At 39.9% G+C, this 21,205-nt stretch overlaps 1 protein-coding gene across 1 annotated transcript in view; it reads right to left on the minus strand.

Annotated features, from left to right (window-relative positions):
* Positions 1 to 7,467: 7,467 nt before the first annotated feature.
* Positions 7,468 to 21,205, minus strand: part of LOC111141601 (fibroblast activation protein alpha) — a 93,284-nt gene continuing 79,546 nt past the window's right edge. Inside the window, exons 21-26 of the mRNA XM_022494274.1 lie at positions 18,974 to 19,028; positions 11,252 to 11,351; positions 10,117 to 10,181; positions 9,543 to 9,615; positions 9,207 to 9,280; positions 7,468 to 7,746 (exon numbers count right to left, since the gene is read on the minus strand). Coding sequence (XP_022349982.1) covers positions 7,645 to 7,746; positions 9,207 to 9,280; positions 9,543 to 9,615; positions 10,117 to 10,181; positions 11,252 to 11,351; positions 18,974 to 19,028 — 469 coding nt within the window. The 3' untranslated portion in view covers positions 7,468 to 7,644. The remainder of the gene's footprint in view (positions 7,747 to 9,206; positions 9,281 to 9,542; positions 9,616 to 10,116; positions 10,182 to 11,251; positions 11,352 to 18,973; positions 19,029 to 21,205) is intronic.

Here is a 21,205-nt window from a genome sequence, read left to right on the forward strand (position 1 = left end):
CACTTCAGCCACAGTGTTTCTAGGGGATCTAAGACTATTACTCCACCCCATCTCTATATATAGTGCCCAAGAGACCTATGAGAGAGAGAGAGAGAGCACTCTATATCAAGAGGAAACAAATCCGCAGCGTAACCACTATAATCCCAGAAGATGATGGGATCCAGAGGAGAAAAGAGTGAATTAAAACATGGGATTAACTCCTATTATCTATTCTATGGATCTCAGTTTTTGGAAGATGATTTAGGGTTTAGGAGTTACCTTATCTTATCACCTAGTAGGACACAGGAATTCTTAGGGCTTGAAAGTCTTGAATCTAGTCCAGAAAGTGCAGCACATGGAGCGAGTAATGGAATCTCAGGAAAATAAGGAGCTTGCCAAAAGCACAAGAATTAGAATTCAATTTTCTTGATTCTGTTTGACAACCTTGCAGATACATTAGGCTATACCGTTATATCTTTGAGACCCTAGAAAGATCAGTTCACCCATGCTGAGGTGTCAGCTAGAAAATATAATGTAGAATGTTCAACTTTTGGAAGATATATTTCACTAACTTATTTTTGATGACTGCAAGTTGATTATTCTGAATTTAAAAGAATCAACCAACCAGACTTCCAGGGTTTGAACTCATCACTTACCTAACTAGGAGATAGAAACAGTATAAAGCATGGGAATTCCTGTTTTATTATGTGAGAGAAATTTTCAGTACTTGAAACATATTCAAGGTAAGACATATTTTAATAACTACTGTTTTTTTTTTTTTAATAAAAGCTGCTAGAGTAATCAATAGCGTTCCAGAGAATTGTTTGATTTTTTCTGGCTAAACATTTCGTGCTAAATTTCCTCGGTGCCAGATTTCCTGGTGATTGATCTCAGAGCCGTGCTGTCAGGGGTAGGACAGTGCCGTGGACTCTGTTCCTTTTCCTGACCCACACTTTTTTATTTCATAGACCAGTCTCTTTTAGATCTCTTGCCAAGGTTCATGTCTTTCCTAACCTTATTCTCCTCACTGTGGGCTACTTGGTGCTCAGGGACTTTATTTTCTCTTTGCTTTGAGGGGGAAACACAAAGTTCCTATCACATGAGAAGTTCCAGAAAGGACGTGATCTGTTTCCATTGTGAGACCACATATTAGGGCGCTAGTTTCATGGGCCCTTCTATCCACAGAACATGGGAATACATTCAGCAAATATTTACTAAGCTCCCCCTACCTTATTCCAGGCCTATCTAGGCCCTATGTGCAAAGAGGTAAAAAGACAGAGGCACTGCTCAAAGGGAGCTTATTTATATTCAAACAGGAGAATACGTACCAAAGGAACATATCCATAAATACAATAATTTCTGATGCTTATAAGTGCTATAGAGAAAACAAATTTATCTAATGTAGTTGGAAGTCTCTGGTTATGGTAGAAGCACCATTAGATCTGGCGATGACAGTTCTTTCTCTAAGGTGGTGACCCCTGAGCGGAGACCAGGATGACAAGCACACAGCCAAGTGAAAATATGAGAAAACTACATTCCAGGCCCTGAAACAGAAATGACATTGGCTTTTACAACAAAACAAAATGGAAAGGAGACTCATGGGACTGGCATTTGGAGGATGATGGGAGCCTTGGTGGAGACAGGACCAGGGTGGAAGGGCTGTGTGGGTCTTTGGAGGCTGTGCATGAAGCTGGGTGAGCAAACCGTTCATGTCCTTCAACTGTGCGTTTCCTGGGCCATGTGTCTTCCCCAACAGTGTTTCCAGCACTGTGGGTGAATATTCAATTCCTCAGACAGGTATTGAGCTATAGGGTTGAATGGCTTATTCAAGAGAAAGGACCAAGATCGATGAGCTTCCTTGGGCATTCATGATTTCTCTATGAGTTATTCCTCAAAGGCCACATCGTTTCAGAGAACATAGAGGTTCCTTTATAAGTGACTAATGACTCTCACACTTATACTAAATTCACTGATATGGAAAAGAAACTAATGTCTTCTGATGTAGACTATTAATTTCTTTACTTTTAAAATTCCAGTATAGTTAACATACAGTGTTACATTAGTTTCAGGTGTGCAATATAGTGATTCAACAATTCTATACATTCCTCAGTGCTTGTCAGGATAAGTGCACTCCTAATCCCCTTTACCTATTTCACTGATCCCCCTACCCACCTCCTTCTGGTAACCACAGTGTGTTCTCTATAGTTAAGGGTCTCTTTTTTCTTTGTTCCTTTGGTTTGTTTCTTCCACGTATGAGTGAAATCATGGTATTTGTCTTTCTCAGACTAACTTACTTCACTTAGGATTATCCCCATTAGATCCATCAATGTTGTTGGAAATGGCAAGATTTCATTTTCTTTAATTTTTAATTTCTTATTAACATATAATGTATTATTAGCCCCATGGGTACAGGTCTGTAAAGATTTCATTTTTTTAGTGGTTGAGTAATATTCTCTCATACATACTGCATCTTCTTTATCTATTTATCCACCAATGAACACTTGGACCGCTTCTATAATTTGGCTTTTGTCAATAATGCTGCAATAAACATCAGACTATTAATTCCTTGAAAATTCAATTCATTAAAAATGCAGTTTACCTTATGTATCTAGCAAACTCTTGTAAAATTCTTACTATATATCAGACGTGGTTAGCTCTATGAATAACAACTAATTTAAACCTCCAAACAACCCTATGGTGTAGGAACTAGTATTATCCTCAACTTCATATATAAGCAAACTAAAGCAGCATGAACTTACAAAAACTAAGCAATGTTACACAGCTAATATGTTCCTGAGTTTGGATTCAAACCAGGTAGTGTATTTTTGGATCTGTGTCCTTACCTATTAAAGCCCACTATCTCTAAAATAAATTATAATGAACATATTATGTTTGAAAGTATTGACATATGAGCTATCTTGTATTTTATTTGATAGGAAAGAATTTGTAATATTGCAAAGTATTACTTCAAACTTCAGACAGAAGTATTGTCTCCTTTGGTTATATAATGTGCTTGTATACATTAAAGTGTCACTACTTTTTATCATTTTTCAAAGCTGGAAATTCAGCTTAGTGCTTACGTGATGTAAACAAATTTTATGACATATTTAAAATTTCTATTATGTCCATGAATATTAGAAAGGATGTCTCAATAATGAAGTGAATATGCGTTGAATGGATAGCAGTTTTTAACATACAAATTAATTTTCTATCATCACAAATGTTTCATTGAGACATATATTTCAAAATTCAGCCCCTGTAATAGTGAGAAAAATTCCTGCTCCCAATAATTAATGGCTAGCAAAGATGCTCTTGTCTTTGTTTGTCAATGGACAGTACTTAGGAAAAAATGAAGATGAGTTGTCAAACCATGACGTCATGCTCTTTGCTTTATTTTTGCATTCTCTTATTCACAGGATATAGATTCTGTATAACCACAGGGTGAGGGATGAATGCTATACCAACAAGTATTTGTTAAAACACATACTGTGAAAGCAATTTTTTTAAATAGGTAGAGTAAATAATGGAATATTAATTAAAGGCCAATAGAGTGAAATTATACTGTGCTAGCCTGCCAAGGATATTACCTGTGTGTCAAAAAGAAGAGTTTATAACTGGCATGTTAGGATTACATGCCAATAATCTGAGCAGGTGGTCATTAGAGATTTTGCTAGAAGCCAAATCGTTTTCCCTATGAATAGCTTGGTAAGGTCCAAGCACTTATTTTTCCCTGAATTAGAAATCATGCCACTTCAAATTGCCAACGTACCTGTCCATAATGCCAAAGGAGTGTTTAGCAGTTCTTTCACAAGCTGAGAATGATTCACCATGCTCAGAATTTTTAAATCTGTTTTATTGGATAAACTCAAAATATCTGCTTTATCGGATAAATTTAAAATATCTGTTAGGTGTCTTCTTTTTTCTTTACAAACAGCATAATTGAAAGCATTGTTTTGGTAAAATCTTCTCAGAAGACCACATAATCACCATTTAAATTAGTCCTAATTCATTTTACATTTGCTTATTTTACTGTTAACTTTCCCAGAACTGTAATTTTTTTTTTTTACAATTAGAACATCTGAATTTTAATTACATTACCATCAAGAAGCTCATTAAAGTCACTTAATTGGCAACATTTCCAAAAAAACCTTAGCTGGGTTTAATATATTTTAAAGAGTTACTGTCAAAGTATAATTTCACCATTACAAACAGCTTGGCAACAACATTTGCATAAAGATCTGTCAGTTTCTGAAAAATGCTCAAATGTTGGGAAAATCAGATTCGTTAAGTCGCCTTTACTGAAACAGTCTAGAAATGGAGAAATTGTACACACATTCGTCTTTGTAATACCCTTGTCCCCTGCAGGACCCAGAGTACTGCCAGGGACAGCATAGGTATTCAAAAAATGTTTCTTGGAGGAAATAATTCATACATTTTATGTTTTGGAGCAGACTTAAACATTTTTTTAAAGCCTCAATACAAGTTCCTTCATTCATGTTAAATTTAACAAAATACCCGTTTTCTTCTTTCTCATCCACGCTAGGATATAGGAGATGGTCACTTAGAATTTTGAAACAATTTAAAATAGTTCTAAGGTTAGCATTGCAGAACTAACACTGGAGCTAATTTTGAGATGATAACATTTTTTATGGTTTCCCTCTTACACATATTAGAATCCCACCCCGAAACTTCCGGTGTCATTTGAACTTGTGTTGTAGTTACATTCATTTTCCACCTCTACAAGACTTCAAGTTTTGCCTATAGACATGCATTTTGTTTAATATACATGCATTTTGGGGAGGTAGAGGGTAACCTCTAGTACCTAAAACTGTGGCTTGCAATTACATGTGTTGAATGGATGAATGAAAATCTCAACTTTGGGATATAGGAAACATGATTAATTAGGGTGCATATGCAAGAATGAATGAAATGAGGTTAAAAGATAGTTATTATCACAATTTCCTCGCTACAAATAGAAAAGGTCAGATGTTTTTAATCCTCCCTTTGGTTTGGTACTTTTCTATTAAATCTTTCCCCTTTGTAATATATGTATCTTTTATCCTCCACACCAAAAGAAGAGTCTAGTAAAGCCGTACAAAATGTGAACACTAAAAAAACAAAAACAAAAACAAAAAAAAATAACTCTCAAGTTGCTGCCTTGCTCTTCACTGTATTCCTAAAGTCTTGCACAGTGTCTGGTGTATAGACAGACTCAACAAATACTTGTTGAATGAATGAGCAAATACACAAACACAGGCTGGATGTCTGAGGGGCACCTGGATGACCCTGTCCCAGGAGGTCAGGAGTGGCTTTAGCAACAGTGATGTAGAAAAATGAAGTTTCCGCAAGCACAGATGCATTCACTCATCTATCAATCACTGAGCTTCTACCGCATGCTAAGTTCCAAGATATGGCCTGTGAAGATTGCTAGGACAGCACCAACCAATAACACTGTCTGTGATGATGGAAATGTTCTACATGTAATATCTACAACATTGTTTTATAGACCGTGGGGAAGACTGGAGGCTGCCACCTGGAAAATGGCACATTTCGATTTGTCTTTTAGAAGTTGCCTCTGCAGCAGTGGGAACAGAGGCATGAGGCTGGAGACCTCTTATTGCATGTTGATATTAAACTACAGCTTTGGGGCGCCTGGGTGGCTCAGTGAATTAAGCTGCTGCCTTCGGCTCAGGTCATGATCTCAGGGTCTTGAGATTGAACCCTGCATCGGGCTGTCTGCTCGGCAGGGAGCCTGCTTCCTTCTGACTCTCTGCCTACTTGGGATCTCTCTTTCTCTGTCAAATAAATAAATAAAATATTTTTAAAAATAAATAAATAAACAACAGCTTTGCAGAATTCCACAAAAGCAGAAAAGACATGGGAGGAACAAGATATCCTTATTATTTGCACTTGCCCTGTTGTCCCCCTTGATAGAGTATTAAGAAAGAACTGTTGCTTATTTTCCTTTCCCCCTCTGGAGAGAGTGGATAATGAGAATATTATGAGGACATCTTCTGGCCTTCCTTCAGAGGCTGATTCAGGCAGAACAAAATGGGAAGGGAAAAGCTTCTCTCTGCCCCTCAGGGCATCAGCAAGTGCATAGATATGTAGAGGAGGGGTTGAGGTCTGCCCTGAATCTGTGTGGGTGCTGCCCAGACTTCCTGACAGCACCCCTTCCTGACCAGTGCAGTGGGACTGTGTGGCCCGAGTGGGAGGCATGATTTCAGAAAGCAGTAGTGGAGAGAGCATGGGACAGAGAAATGTCTGACAATTCTAGAGGAGGCTGTGGTCTCTGATCTTCAACGCCCCTTCCTGCATACCTGGATTGGTTCTTCCAGCTATAGAGCTTGAGAGAAGGCATGAGGGTCTTTCAGCTGCAAGTAGGCAAAATCAAGCTAGGAATGGGGAGAAATCATGCAGTGCTATCTAGCGCCAGGAAACATATGAATGAGAAGTCCCCTAGGGAGTGGCTTCACGGACTTCCAACATTTGGTTAAGAAATATCTTCCTGTGACCTGGATCTTTTTAATTCTGTGGCAGTCACAGAGATGGAAGCTGCCTGGAAGTTTCTAATTGATGGGGACCCCTCCTGCCTTTGGGATTGCAAGCATTATGGCTTTTTTTTTTTTTTTTTTTCAAAATGAGCTCAGTAATGTTAAACTCAACCCCCCCACAAAAAATCTCATAGATATGAAATTTTTCCTTTCTATGCTGTGGATGTCCTTTTCGTTTAATTGTTTTGCTTGCCTAGTTTGGTGTGGCTTAGCCATCTGAAGGCAGTTACCATTGCTAATTCTTGAAAGGGATACAAAATAGGAACGTTTCGGGGCACCTGGGTAGCTCAGTGGGTTGGGAACTCTGCCTTCAGCTCAGGGTCCTGGGATAGAGCAGGCTCTCTGCTCAGCAGGGAGCCTGTTTCCCTTCCTCTCTGCCTGCCTCTCTGCCTACTTGTGATCTCTGTCTGTTAAATAAATAAATAAAATCTTAAAAAAAAATAGGAATGTTTCTAAATTGGAAGCATTTATTAAAGGGAACCTAAATGCAAAATTCTGACTTTATCCTTATCAAATGCTTTTTGGCTACATCGAAGAAATCTGGGAGAAATTTCATAAACATTTTTCGGAGGGCCAGCAAAGAGCGCAAGCCTCAGGATGCCTCCACGAAATGCTTCTTGAACTTGATTTCTGAACAATGCTTTTGCATACTCTGAGTTATTCATTACAGCATTTGGAATTCTAATTACAAAATCCAAACTCTTCTAGATTCTTCTTCTCATCACCACCTAACGTTTCTCATGTGCTTGCCTAGCACAAGTGTTTATTTGCTGTGATAAAACCAGAAGCTGAAATGAACGCACACAGACAAAATAACAGCACTTTAGCTTCTGACTTTATTATTTTCCTCAAACGAACAGGTGAGTAAAACACTGTCTGTGTCCAAAGCAAAAGGCATGGTGCCCTCTTCTCTTCTTTTGGAGAGTGCCAGAAAATGTAAACAGTATTTGGGATGAACTTCTGAGTCTTCATCTTCCGCCAGCCTTTAGAACATCGTTCATTTGTTTGTTTGTACCAGGATTTAACAGCATAAAGAGTAAAACGAACAAATGGTCTGAGGCATTTATACGAAGTGTTCCGACTGTGATACAGGCTTCGTCTGCGTCATTTTTTAGTCGGACAAAGAAAAACACTGCTTCAGGAAGTGGGTCATGTGGGTGTACAAGTGCTTCGTGGACAGGCCGGATATGCCGTGGTTCTGGTCCGAGTACCACTGAAAGGCAAAGAACAGACGCTGGGTCACTCCCGCAGCCACACAAGACACCCAGCTTTGACTCTTCACACTCGCAGGTCCCGACAGTTTTTCTAATAACAGCGATTCAAATTCTACTTAAAAACACTTACTAAGATAGCTCCCATGCTGACATTTAGAACAGGAAGACAATAAAAGACTTTTATTAACCTGGACTAGCCTTTGGAATTCTTTAAGCTTATATTTTAGACCTTGGTGGCTGAGCTCTCACAAGGGCCAGCATCCTGGGGGGGGGGATGAGGGGGGCGGTGGTCAGGCGGCAGGCCTGTGCTCCAGGGCTGGTGTGCTGAGTCCATTGCTTTGTTTCTCTGCTTAGTTTCCTCATTTGAAAAAAATGAGGAGGTTGGATTTGATTTTTCTCTGAGGCCCCTTCTAGTTCAAAAATTCTATGAGGCTGTTAGCCTCTGAATCCAATTCCTCTCTTCCGCAGAAAATCCACAACACATGTAACTGTAAACACCTTTCATAGGGGTTAAACATAGTATCATTAAAAACACCCAGGAAGATGACATTATACATTTAAACGTCATTGTTAGGGAGATGCTGGTGAGATTATTGTTTTCACTGAATAAAGGTAGATATTGGTCGTGACTGAATGCTGTATACCTAGAAGGTGAATTTACATCAGGGGGTTCACCATTAAAAAAATCAGAAAAAAAAATCTCCCATCCCCCTTTGTAAATTATTTTAAAAAGTCCAATTTCCAAAAATGGGGGTTTCCTTTTAGAGGTTCTCGCTCAGGAAAAGCAAGTGAGGGAGAACTTCTGCTCCCTGAGGAGGGGAAGCCGCTGTCAGGGGTTGTCTCCCTTGCCGTGGTTTTCACCTTCCTTTTCTCTCTGTTGTCATTTCCAAGTCTTCATGCCACCTGGATTTTCCAGCTAGCTCATTCATTCATTCATTCGTTCGGGGAACACTCCGGCTTCCGTGCTGGGCCAGGCTTGTGTCAGGCAGTGAGAACACAGGGATAAAAGGGTTCTCTAACTCTGAGTGGAGCCGCCCGACTTCAGGGAGGCTCTGCGGCCACTGATAACATTCCCCAGTCACTCCTTACTGAATACACAGAACCTGTTAGCTGCTCTGGGACTCTCAGCTTTTGTGGGGCTGCTAAGCAGCTACAGTATGCAAGCAGGATCCCAGAACTACTGCATGTTCGAGCTAGAAGATCGTCAATCTCACAGACGCCTTTACTCCAGATAGGACTCAACCGGGATCCCCAGAGGCGCCCTGGCTCACCTCGTGTCCTTCAGGGAGTTCATGAAACACCCAAGACCCACCTGCTAATGTTCTGCCTCCTCTACCCTACAGCCCATTTGCCAGGATGTCATAGAAAAAAAGAATAATAATACTAATGAAAAAATCAGATGCCTCCTTTGAGCTTACGGGTCTAAGGCCGTGAACGGGAGTAAAACGAAATTGTGTACCATTGCCTGGAAATCCACTTGTGCATTAACCAGAGCTTTAGCAATCTGTGCTGAGTTTTGAAAGTGCACATTATCTGCAACAAAGAGAGAGAGTTAAAGGGCTGCTAAATACCAGGAAGCATCGAGTGACAATGTACTGCCTGCAAATGAACACCGACGATTATCTAGTCATGCGGTTGACATTGTCAGCCGTGAGTCTTCGCACTCATTTGTGGGAACGTCCCTGACTCTTAGGTACTGACCCTGAGCACAGGCATAGGAGGATGCTTAATGTTTCTTAAACAAAGTGATGTTGGCTCAGTATTTTTATGTGTAAGAGTCTTGCTTAAACCTCACCATCTGCTGTTCCGTGGATGAGAAGATAGTCTACATTTCTGAAATATTCTGCTCTTGCCATCACAGTTGAATTCTGGAAAAGAGGAAAAATTAACATTTTAGTTGCTGCAAGTTCTAATAGAAAACTAGCTAAATCATTGTGCGATGGACTTAGCACCAATACTGAAATTATGTATTGCTTTGGTTGATAAATATTTAAGAGTCAGAGCAACACATTTTCATCATCATTTGCATTACTTCCATCTGATTCTTAGTTTGAAAAACGGGAAGTTTATGTGTCATATGTTACATATGAGTGAGACCTTAGGCATAAATGATGCCCGCTCAAGCTGTGTAGGGGTTGGGGGTGGGCAGGAGGATGGGGAAAAGGGAGGTGAGGGAAGGGAGGACGGGGAAAGAAAGAAGAGAATCCGAAGAGAGTAAATGTCTTCCTAGTGAGGTGTTTTGCAGCTAACAAAAGATCAGCGTATTCGCTGGGGGACCCAGCAAAAGTGTAAGCTCTGAAAGGCTGCTTCACAATTATTTAGCACGTTTGCAAGAAATCCATGACCTAAATGAAACAGAAAACACTTACTTTATAGTGCTCGAGGTTATCATTCTTTGTTGGGAGGCCCATGAATCGCTCTGTGTAGATAGATGCTGTAAAATATGTAACAATATGTTGTTGGTGTGTGGTACGGGTCATTTCATTAACCGACAAGATCCCTCAGCTTGAAAACTGTCCGTCCCCTTCCCCCCTGGAGATGCGGAGGAAGGTTCCTGCTTTCCTTTACTGTAATTCTCCACCCAAGTCATCTGCTCTGCGGTTTGCCTCAATAGGGCCAGAGAAGCAACGGAGGAGACGGGCACAGCTAACTTTAGAAAGGCCTGACCTTGAGCTTTTCCTCCTCCACCTTTCAGTGGGGGAAATGTTAAACTAGGGAGGACCTTATGGAATGGCCTCGTTGTATTTTAAAAGAAATCACAAAGGCAGCCCCCTCTGGTACTTTCACTGGTGTCTTAAATTAATCTGAGATGGAACCATGTGCCCCAAATCCTCCTCTCCCAACACACACACAAACACACACACACATACACACACACATGCATGCACTCACAAGCACACACATTTTTTTTTTCTGAATAAAGATTCCCTGCGAGTTATAGTTGTCTTATTTCTACCCCAACACAGGGACGAGGATCTGATGAAAGCTCATTTTTGTACAATTATTAGACTTAATTCCAAATAGTCATCCTGCCTGAATGTGAATCATAAAAATAGGCATACACAGGAGGTATACTCCTTAACAAATTTTTTTGTGGCTCTGGCTTCTGGAGCAGTGGACCTGGAGGCTGCAAACTTTGGCACGGAGGTGAAGAGTTTGGCTCCACCCAACTTCGCATGAGATTTATTTACAGACCACATGTGTGCTGCAAAAACACAGACTTGACTCTGGCTTTCAAGGTTTGATGTGTCAGGAGGCACCCCGTTTCAGGCAGAGATTAACATACATTGGGTTTGGAAGACTCTTTCCACACTCTTAAGGTTTCTTTGATTGGTTGCAACATGATGACAATGAATCATATAAACCACCTCGTTTATAGATGGTACTTTCCCTGGTGAAGATGGGGTGAATTTTACTGCATAATTTGTTTTCCTAGCAACCTCAAATATAGAGTAATTATGTGTTAAATGTTTTCGCAGCAACATTTATGAAATATTTCCATACCGTAATATTCCCAGCTGGAGACAGGAGCCACTGCTATCCCACACTTGAAAAGACCGGTTCCTGAAGCAAGGGCCAGTGATGAAACATAGCCTCCATAGGACTGTGGAGACATCAACACAAGTCAGTTCCAGATTTGCTTTCAGAAAGTCTCCAACATCGTTTTACAGCGACTCTCCTCACACTAAGTACTGATGGGAACTGGGGATATGCATGGGGTAGATTAAATGTCTATCTTGGCCCTTGGCAGCAAACTCACAGCATCACTGACACATTGACACAGCATCATTTCACCCCTAGTAAACTAAAAATACTTGGTCTGCTGATCAGAGCATGGTAGGGGCAGTTTAAGAGATATTTATAATTGCAACTTTTCTGCCAAAATTTTTTTCCTTTATATTTTTCCATTGAGGACCTTGCCAGAGCAAAACCAGGATCTTACTTGAAAGAAATGCACAAAGAAAGGACATTATTCCTCAAATGCAAAAGCGAGATACTTTCTATAGTTTGCAAAAGTCCTGTAAGACAATACTCAGGTCTGTGTATTTACTTATGGGTTTTCATCATAGAACAACAAGGGAAGGACATAAGAACCTTTTGGATAATTGAAGACATGGCCAGAGTTTGTGTATAATGTAACATTATATATTCTCTTCTGATGATTTCTGGCATCGCAGCTCAAAGGAGGAAAAGCCACTGGTGTCTTTAAAAGTCTTACATAGTCCCCTATAAACTTAATGGAAAAAAAAAAAAGAAATGCAAAACGAATCAGGAGTAGGGTTAGAGCTCATCAATTTTCTTCTCCAAGGAATCAGGCAGATGATTCAGAAATGTGAACCTGATAGCAGAAGATGTCTGTCCATGTTACTTGGAAATTCGAACCTTTTCCTAAAAGTCGAGAAATGAACACAATAAGGTGGCATTCCCCCCGGAAGTGAAATTTGGGCTGTGGAAACATGCCTGAGAGAGATGCTTCTTCTGGGAATGTGGACAAAGCAGTGCTCTGGGTCCTACCAAATGTGTGTGTTAGATCAGGAAGTGATTCTCAGTGCATGTTCTTGCCCCAACACAGGAACGCTCCCCCAGGTCACCAGAGGACTGTGGAACTTTCCAACTAGGAATGTGCCATGTATTTAGGACCTTATTGCCACCAACGTCTGGAAGCCATTTTCCCTTAGGTCACCCTTTGTCACAGAAAAGTCAGTCAGAAAGGGGGAAAGAGTGAGAGGGAGAGCTTTACAGAGTGGGAGACAGACAGGCAGACAGAGGGACAGACATGCTAATGAGGGCAGGTCAGTGGCTGGGGTCTATTCTTAACCCGCGAAATACATGGAATATGGGGATAAGCTAAACAACTTTGCTGAATTCATGAGTTAAAGGAAGAATTCTTCAACTGGTGTACAGTTGTATGTTTCCAGTTCTGGGGCATTTTATTGAGGACCCTTGGTGACAAAACAGAGAATAGAAGAAGCAGCTTCCAATTATATCATGGCCTTTTTTTAATTATACTTAGAGGAGAACTAAAACATGTTCTAATAGGGGAAAATATATTTTAAAAACAGAAGGAACAGTGGGTTTCAAAATCATTTTGGTAAGTGAAAAATTTCACTTATAAAAATGATTTGCTTTGATTCGTAGGTTAGCAACGACTATTACTGAAATGGAAGTCCTCTCCTTCTTCCTTAATTTTAGGTTCAACCGAGAGGAAAGTCAGCCTGCGTTAGAAATATTGTTTGTGGTTTTATTGGAAAGGGGTGTTTACTACAAGTAACAATGGTGGGTCCTGCTGAAATAGCATGAAGTGAGATTGGAAATGGAAAGCATTTACACACAGTAAAAAGGGTTTTTAACATTCCTGTTCGAAACCTGGCAAATTATTAACCTGTATCTCCTGAGGGATTAGAGAGCAGTGCTGGGACTAAATAAAATTTCCGTGTTTCCAGGATGAATACGGATTGTCTCTAGGAATGTGTAAGAGCAAAACTAGTGTAGCAATAGCACAACAGAAGTAGGTGTTCTTTAAATGCTCAGGCAGCTCAGAAAAGCGATTCCTATTGTAGAAATGAAGAGGAAATAAAATAAACCCGCATTGACTCTTTTTCTGCTCTCCCATGGGTGGGGCTCCAAGGCAGAGTGGGCGGCTGTCGCAAGCAAGGAACCCACGGAGCAGATTGGCCATGAGAATTCTAGAATTTTGTCCTTTGCACTTAGATGCCTTGCCATTTTGTCTAAACGAGGGATATCTTTAAAAACATTCTTAGAAGGGCACAGAATTTTGAGGGGTTTATAGAACGCTCTTATGTGAGCCATAATGCACAGTGGAACATTTTACCTACAGACAGTAATAATGAATAGCTAACATTCGTGGGGCCAAGGCTCTTGAAACCTTCTTTGAGGACCCACACACTCTGCTTCCCTTCTCCCTCCTCGGATGTTCCCCTGACTGTCAGCTCTGCTGGTGCTCTCTACACCCTCCAGGCATGATCTAGCCCCAGGACTTCCACAAACGCTGGTGCCCTCTGCCTAGAACACTCTTTTTCCTGAAAGGGCCATGGCTCACTTCCTCCCATTTCATGTCTTAACTCAAAGAAAGTCACACCTGTCCTTCTCATCTACACTGCACCAACCCTGTATCATGCTCCTTTCTTGATTTGTTTTGTGTTTTACCAGAGCACTTGTCATCGTTTAACATCCTATTCATTGTACTTCTTTGTCCTGCCTATTGTCTTTCTTCCCAACTGTTCCCAAAGCCATAAAGGTAGACATTTTCATCTGTCTTGTTAGTGAATGTATCCCCAGCACTGACAACATGGCCTGGGACATGGAGGGGAGTAGAATCAGTATTTGTCAAGTATGTCACTTTCCTGTTAACTCAGCTCATCCTCACAGGGACCCGGTGAGGAAATCATGGCTGCCTTTCACAATGAGGAAGCTGTGGCCCAGAGGGGGAGTCAGGAAGCAGCAGAGCTGGGATTCAAAGCCAGGACACCTGCCTCCTACAACCCATAACTTTCCTCTCTGCCCTTGCGATGGGGCAAACCTCGTCGGAGAGCTGTAAGTTAGGAGTCGAATGTAGTCTCATTAGAGGTGCATTTGTCCTACTTTTACATCGTTGATTACACATAGCAATTCAAATTGCTTATAATTAGTCACTGGAAGAGAAAGGAACTAAGATTAAATCATGAACTAATGCTTATTCAACACCACCTGGCTAGGCCTATATTAACAAAGCAAGGCCCATAAATGAGGTTGTTATTCTAATAATTTAGGCAAAACCCCTGCTGCTCTTCAATTGTCAGAATAATTACTTCAGTTTTTCTTCACATAAACCAGGGTTTTGCAACCACAGCACAGTTGACATTTTGGGGCTGGATAATTCTTGTTTGTGGGGACCTGCCCTGTGCATTGTGGGATATTTAACAGCATCTCTGGCCTCGACTCATTAAGTGCCAGTAGCACACCCTCCCCACCCTCATGGCGACAACCAAAAATGACTCCAGACATTGCCAAATGTCCCCTGAGGGGCAAGATGGGCTGGTGAAGAACCGGGTATATCAGACACTTCCTAGACATGGTGTCGGGTGCCTAGTGGGTATCTAACAAGCAGCTAAAAACTGAGCTACTGGATTTGGGTGTGAAAAATAAAAGGGTAAGATCAAAATGCCTCCTCTCCCCTTCTTAATCAGGATTATGGAGGGAAACATAGGGTTTGCAGCTTATTTGTCAATTGACTACCAAAAATGTATGGGGTTAGCTACAGTATGTTTCTCAGACCGCTAACTTGCCCAACACTTCACAGGAACAGATGCTTTCTTCCTTGGTATGAAATACAATAATAGCTAGCTAAGTAACACTCGCGGCCATTCTCAACATCTTCCTCTTTTGCATCTCCAGATTGCCACAGGTCCCTGCTTATTATACTAGAAAACAGCACTTGAAGCTCTGACCTCTTCCCACCTCCTACTTCACTTCCTAAATTCAGGCCCTTGGTATTTGTGGCCAATATTACTGCTCACCTAGCTCCTTGGCCCACTCCCTCCCCTCACCTCAGAACATCCTTTACCCTGCGGCCAAGAGTGTCTTTGTAAGACATCAATTCTATTCCCTATTCACTTCAAAAGCACATTTCAAAAAAGTATCCATGGAATCAAATACCTTTTGGTAATACTGTATTAATCAAAATTTAACAGGATTCTTTATTGTTCCTTCATAGAACCGATATACACTATTATGCAGAATTCATGATTTACCAAATTATTAGACCCAGAGGACCTTTTCCTGAAAAAGTCATTGGTACTGATAAGATACATTTGGGAGAACATTGACTTACAGGATTAAATTTAGTTAAAATAACATCATTGGTGTGTGGGATGGCCAAGTATTATGTTAAACATTTGGGGGAAAAAATTAAGAAAACAAAAAGACAAAGTCCATTCCCTTGATGAGGTCATTCTCACGGGAGAAACCAATAGACATACAAAATAAAACACGGTAATTCCTAGAAGAGCAGTATAAGGAACAATTGGAGCACAAAGAAATTTGTATCTGAGTTGGGTTTTAAAGAGTAAGTAGGAGTTTTGCATTTTAGAGGAAGAGGAGCAGAATGGAAGAAGATGGACACATAGCAGGTGCAGAGAATAGGATTCAGAATAGCATGAGAGCAAGAACATGCAGACAGAAGTCAAATCATTCCTAAGGCATGGGGAAAAGTGGAAAGAGATGAAACTGGAAAAAGCAGGTTACAGCCCGATTGTTAAGGGCTTTCCATGCAAGGAAATAAGTTTGGGCACCAGGTCAAGGTCAATGTGTGGTCTTAGAAAACATGTAAGCATATAAGCAGAAAAGCAACATAGTAAAAACTGTGTTTTGGAGTGGCAACTTCATTAGTGACATTGCAGCTTGTGAGGTCCAAACAGGAAAGCTAGTTAAAAGGCAATTGGAATCGTTAAACTGATACCGCCTAATGGTCCATGGACCCAAAGAATCAGCATTACCTGAGATCATGTTAGAAGTGCAAATCCTTGGGACTCACCCTGGACTACTGAATCAGAATCTTTGGTGGAAGGGCCCTGGAAACTGTTTGAACAAGTTCTCCAGACGATGCTTATGTAAGCTACAGTTTGAGAAGGTCTGATCTAAATTACATATGAAGAAACTTGAACTAAAGCACTGGCAGTGGGGATGATGAGAACAGATTTGGGTGTTGAGAGAAATTACTAACCAATGAAATGTTGGAGACGGGGAGCAAGAAAAGTTGAAAATAGTCCTGAATTTACTAATGGGCGTGACTAGGTGTGTGGTGAGGTCCTTTAATAAAGATGAAGACTTGGTTTAAGGAGCTTGTAACAAGTTTAGCATGTATGGGTTAGGCTTGAGGCCCCAGTCAGACATTTGGGATAGATGGTCAGTGAGCACTTGAAATGTGGAGCTCAGAAGAGAAGCAGATGCAAGTGGCAGGGAGTTGACAGTGAGCACCATCTTTGAAATTACATGGGTTTCCCCAAGGAAGTGAAAAACAATGAGAGCCATGGCCAGACCCTGAAAAAGACTGACATTTAAAGAATGAATGGAAAAATTTTAAAAAATAATAAATAAAGAACGAATGGAGTGTAATGATCATGGAGACAAAGTAAAATAAGGGAAATGTGTTGCAGAGTCATAGATAGAGCCCATTCTCCTTTAGGCAGTCTAAAAGTCCTCCTGCTATCTGGCTACCTACCTACTCAAACTCCGTTCTTCACCTTTCTCACTATGTGCCTTACGCTTCTGAAGTTTCCCCCATCCAGACCAACCACAACCTAATCACTGATACTTCAGGACCCGGGCAAAGCTGTCTTCATTCTCTGGAATGCACCATTACTGACCTATCTTCCCTACCTCATTTCTGAATCTCCCCTTAGCTATCACAGCCAGAACTAATCACTCTTCTCCCTGGTGTTCTCTGCTGCCACATTGTATCTGTCTTAACACTAGGAACATTGCTGAGCAATTGCTTTTTTCCTCTCTGTTTTATCTAATAGAGGGCTAGGGCTACAATTTATTCATCTTTCCATCTTCTAAAGAACCTAATATAAGATCTAGTTGAGATCCAATAAAAATTTACTACATTGGTGAAAGAATGCGTGAGTCAGTGATCAGATGGACGGATTAAACAAATCATAAAGAAATCATTTCAAAAAAGTATAGTATTAAGGTCTTTTTCCTTCAGGATCTTCTGGGCCCGGCTGATTTAGGGGCTGCTCAAATGTTGCATCTATCAGCAATTCACTTATTTCTTCTTCTGTGTGTGCTCTCAGGAGTTACCTCACAATCCCTGCCTTGTGGAAAGTAAGCAAGAAAGGGGATCTAATATGCTACATCTTCTAGAAGCATTTTCATAGACATGATGAGAATCTCTTATTGAAGAATTTCAGACTGATATGGATGTATTCTGGGGTGATGTGTGGGTTCTTTAAATCATCCCACATAGATGGTTCTCTACCAAACTAATACCAGGATATTCTAGAAATGAAATTAAAGATTCCGCTTTACGGTTATTTCAAAGCCTGCAGGAAAAGGAAAGTAAAACTGCATGAGAAATGTTAATGATTATACGGAAGGGTTCAGTGTGAAATATGAATCTTTCAAAAATTTACTTCAGGAAATTTCATAAAAATGGATAGTAGGAGAGATCGTATCTGAAATATTTCACTATAAAAATATTTCATTTATTTCCACCCATTTGAATTCCATTCTGTTTAGATATTTAACATTTGATAGTTTTAAGAAGGACCAAATGGCTTGAAGTAACAACTTTCCACAAATTCATAACAGCTCTTCATCTGGTCACTGAGCTGAGAGCTGAGCCGGAGCCTGCAGGCTCCCTTCAATATTGGGTTTCATTCCCTCCATCTTGTGCAGGCCGCTCTCAGAGAAAACAGCCAAGAAAAACAACCCAAGCACAAATGGCTGCAAATTGACTTGCAAATGTACAAATTCAGACCAAAAAGTGAAACAGGAACTCTTCTTTGAAGGGTAATTATCATAATTTATAATGGGCAAATCTAAACTCTTTCCAATATTTCTCCAAACTTTCCAGTGACTTCATTGCCCATGATTGGGAAGTTTTGCCACTTCCTTTTAATGTGTATTTTGAGAACCTGCTTAGCTTCTCACACATGGGCAATTATCTCCATGACCTATAACTCAGAAACTAAATTATACTTTTCTCCCATTAGCACAAATTAATATTAGGTCTGGTAAAATAATTTGATTACAAAAAAAAAGAAAAAAGAAAAAAAAAAAGAATCAAAACACCCAAGATATGACTGGGATAGGCTAGGTACTAGGGAATTTATATTTTAAAAGTTCCTATGATTTCAAATGTTAGCTTAGCTCTTCATAAAAATGAAATGATGAAATGAAAAGATATACAGTAACTCTGAAATAACCAAAGAAATTAAACCTCTGATGAATATAGTTCAGTTCAGTTCATACAAAAAAAATAAGTAAAAATGTGTCAATTATGAGTTATTTTGCTATATGAGGAAGAAACTAACTGGTTGGAAAAAAGGAACGCTTAAAGCCACCACTTTGAAGCCTAGATTATCCAAACTGACTGTTTCCATTGGCAGATTAAATGATGTTGCAACATTAACATTTCATGAGAAACCTTATAAGCGCACACTTTAGAAAATTATGATTGCTGAACTGAATAACAGGCGTAAAACATATAAAACAACTCACCCAGCCCCATATGGCTATTCTTTTTTCATCAATGAAGCCCATTTCTATGAATTTTCTAAAGTAAAAGAAACAAATTTTTAGAATTTTAAGTGTGTACACATGACATTTACTTTATTACACAAGCATATTTAATCCAAAGATTTAATAGAAACGCTCCATTTTCTTTGTTTAAACACATGCACAATAACACTGCACTTACAAATAATTAAAAGAATATTATCATGTTTTCTGCAAAAGATAAAATGGATCCTTTGGATTCTACCGTACATCTGTTGGGTAGTACTTCTAGGGCTGCTGGTCTAGTATCCTGATTGCCTGAGTGAGTTACCTGGGACTCAACAAGGTCAAGACCCAGGCTTAACAGTAACACAGGAAGTCACAGCACCATGACTAGGACCAAATTTTCAAATCTCCAGATTTGGGGAAAAAAAAGATTTTTGTTATTGGATGCTTTAAATTTTATCAATTTTAAATGCTTAGATGTTAATGATAATTACTACCTCGTTTTTGGTCACTTTCATCCATGGAAAAATATCCATCCTCTCCCATTTCACACTTAGGTACTCTCAATTTATCATGGTGTGGATAATTATGCATGTCTTTTAGGATATGGACATGATTCATTTGTGTTCCATCACAGAAGAGCCTTCCTTTGGAAACTCTTTTGAAAATAAATTTCTTAGGAGCAAGGGACCATACTGAAGGGCAACCTTTAAAAAGTCATGGGAAGCCTTCAGAAATGCAACTTTGCAAGCTGGTACAAGATAGGAATGTTTTAGGCTAATTTATCCCATGCCTCCTTGAGGATGGTGTTTTAGAGCAATTGTGATTTATTTTGGGAATGGGTTGATAAAATCTCAGGGAACGCTCAAAAAAAAAAAAAAAAAAAAGCAGTGAAAAAAAGTGAGGCGGGGAAGAAAAAAGTAAGGCGGGGAAGAAAAAAGTAAGGCGGTTGAGCCATTGCAGAGACCCGGATGTGACAGTAACAGGAAGGAGGGGAGAGAACAGAGTAACACAGAGGGAGCTAGAAAAATACTATTTTTCTTGTTCCCTTTAGTTATGTTAATGCCCTTTCTCATTCTTCTCTGGAAGTAAAAATGGAGTGGTTTCATTAGTTGAATAATGAAGTTTCTTACAGGGATTTCACAGCAACCATTTTGCTCGTTGCATGGATTCAACATGCACGTTTCCAATGCACAGAGTAGTTGGGCAAATGCCCGGGACCAACAGATGGGAAGAAGCCCCGTCAGTCACAGCTTACCCTACACCGATTCTGAGGGACACTGAGGAGTCTATGGGGAAGAGATGCAGCAGCAAATGGAAAGTTGCTACCTGTGTGGATGCTGTTCATGATAAAACAGAGAAAATGTACAGTAAACTGTAGCATTTCAGCAATTCTTCCGTTAACTTCAGAAGCCAAATGAAAGAAGAGCAGGTTCACTTTCTTTGTTAGAAAAAGAAAAACTTTCCATGAGTGCTGGAAGACAGTTCTGAGCCATAAAATCAATTTCAATTTTATGATCTCCCAGAAGCTAGCAATCATATTGCCTTGCATCTGGGGTAAAAGCAAATAGCAGGTGATACATGGGAGCAGGAAATTCTTAACAGCTCCCTTCCTTGGTTTATTCTGGAAGGATGACATTTACAGGAAATGATAGTGCAATAGTTAATGTGGAAATGAAACATTAACACTTAATGTGGCAGGACTAGGTTAAAGGTTAGCTAGATAATCTGAGCACTTCCAGGCCAACAAGTCTCCATAAAATTCACCTCCAAATTCTCAAGAGCTCTCAGAAGGGTTATCAGAAACACTGTTGATCATGTAGTTAAAGAAAAATGTTAGTAACAGATGAAAAAACATTTTGGAGGCTGGACTGAACTTTACATGTTTTCTTGCATAAAAATGGCCCTAGACAAAAGGTCAATTTGGAATCCTAGGGATCAATTCCTATTCTGTTTTGGAATTGTTTTTATTGATACCATGTATAAGAGTATGATACGATATTTTCTCACCAACAACCTTCTGGATATTGTGGGAAGTGTGGGAACGTCAAAAGTGCCATATATACCCCAAATGAGTAGAACTGACCCTGTAACTAACAAACATTCATGGGTCCTACCTATGTACCATTTGCTCGGAAGCCTAAGGGAAGCAGTTCCTAGTTTCACTTACGTTTTGACCTCACAAGCCTCTCCTTTGAAGCATTCTCTTTTGTGTAGTCAAAGTTGTGA

Source organism: Enhydra lutris, unplaced genomic scaffold (assembly GCF_002288905.1).
Source record: "Enhydra lutris kenyoni isolate GAN:26980312 unplaced genomic scaffold, ASM228890v2 scaffoldscaffold1, whole genome shotgun sequence".
NCBI classification, from domain to species: domain Eukaryota; kingdom Metazoa; phylum Chordata; class Mammalia; order Carnivora; family Mustelidae; genus Enhydra; species Enhydra lutris.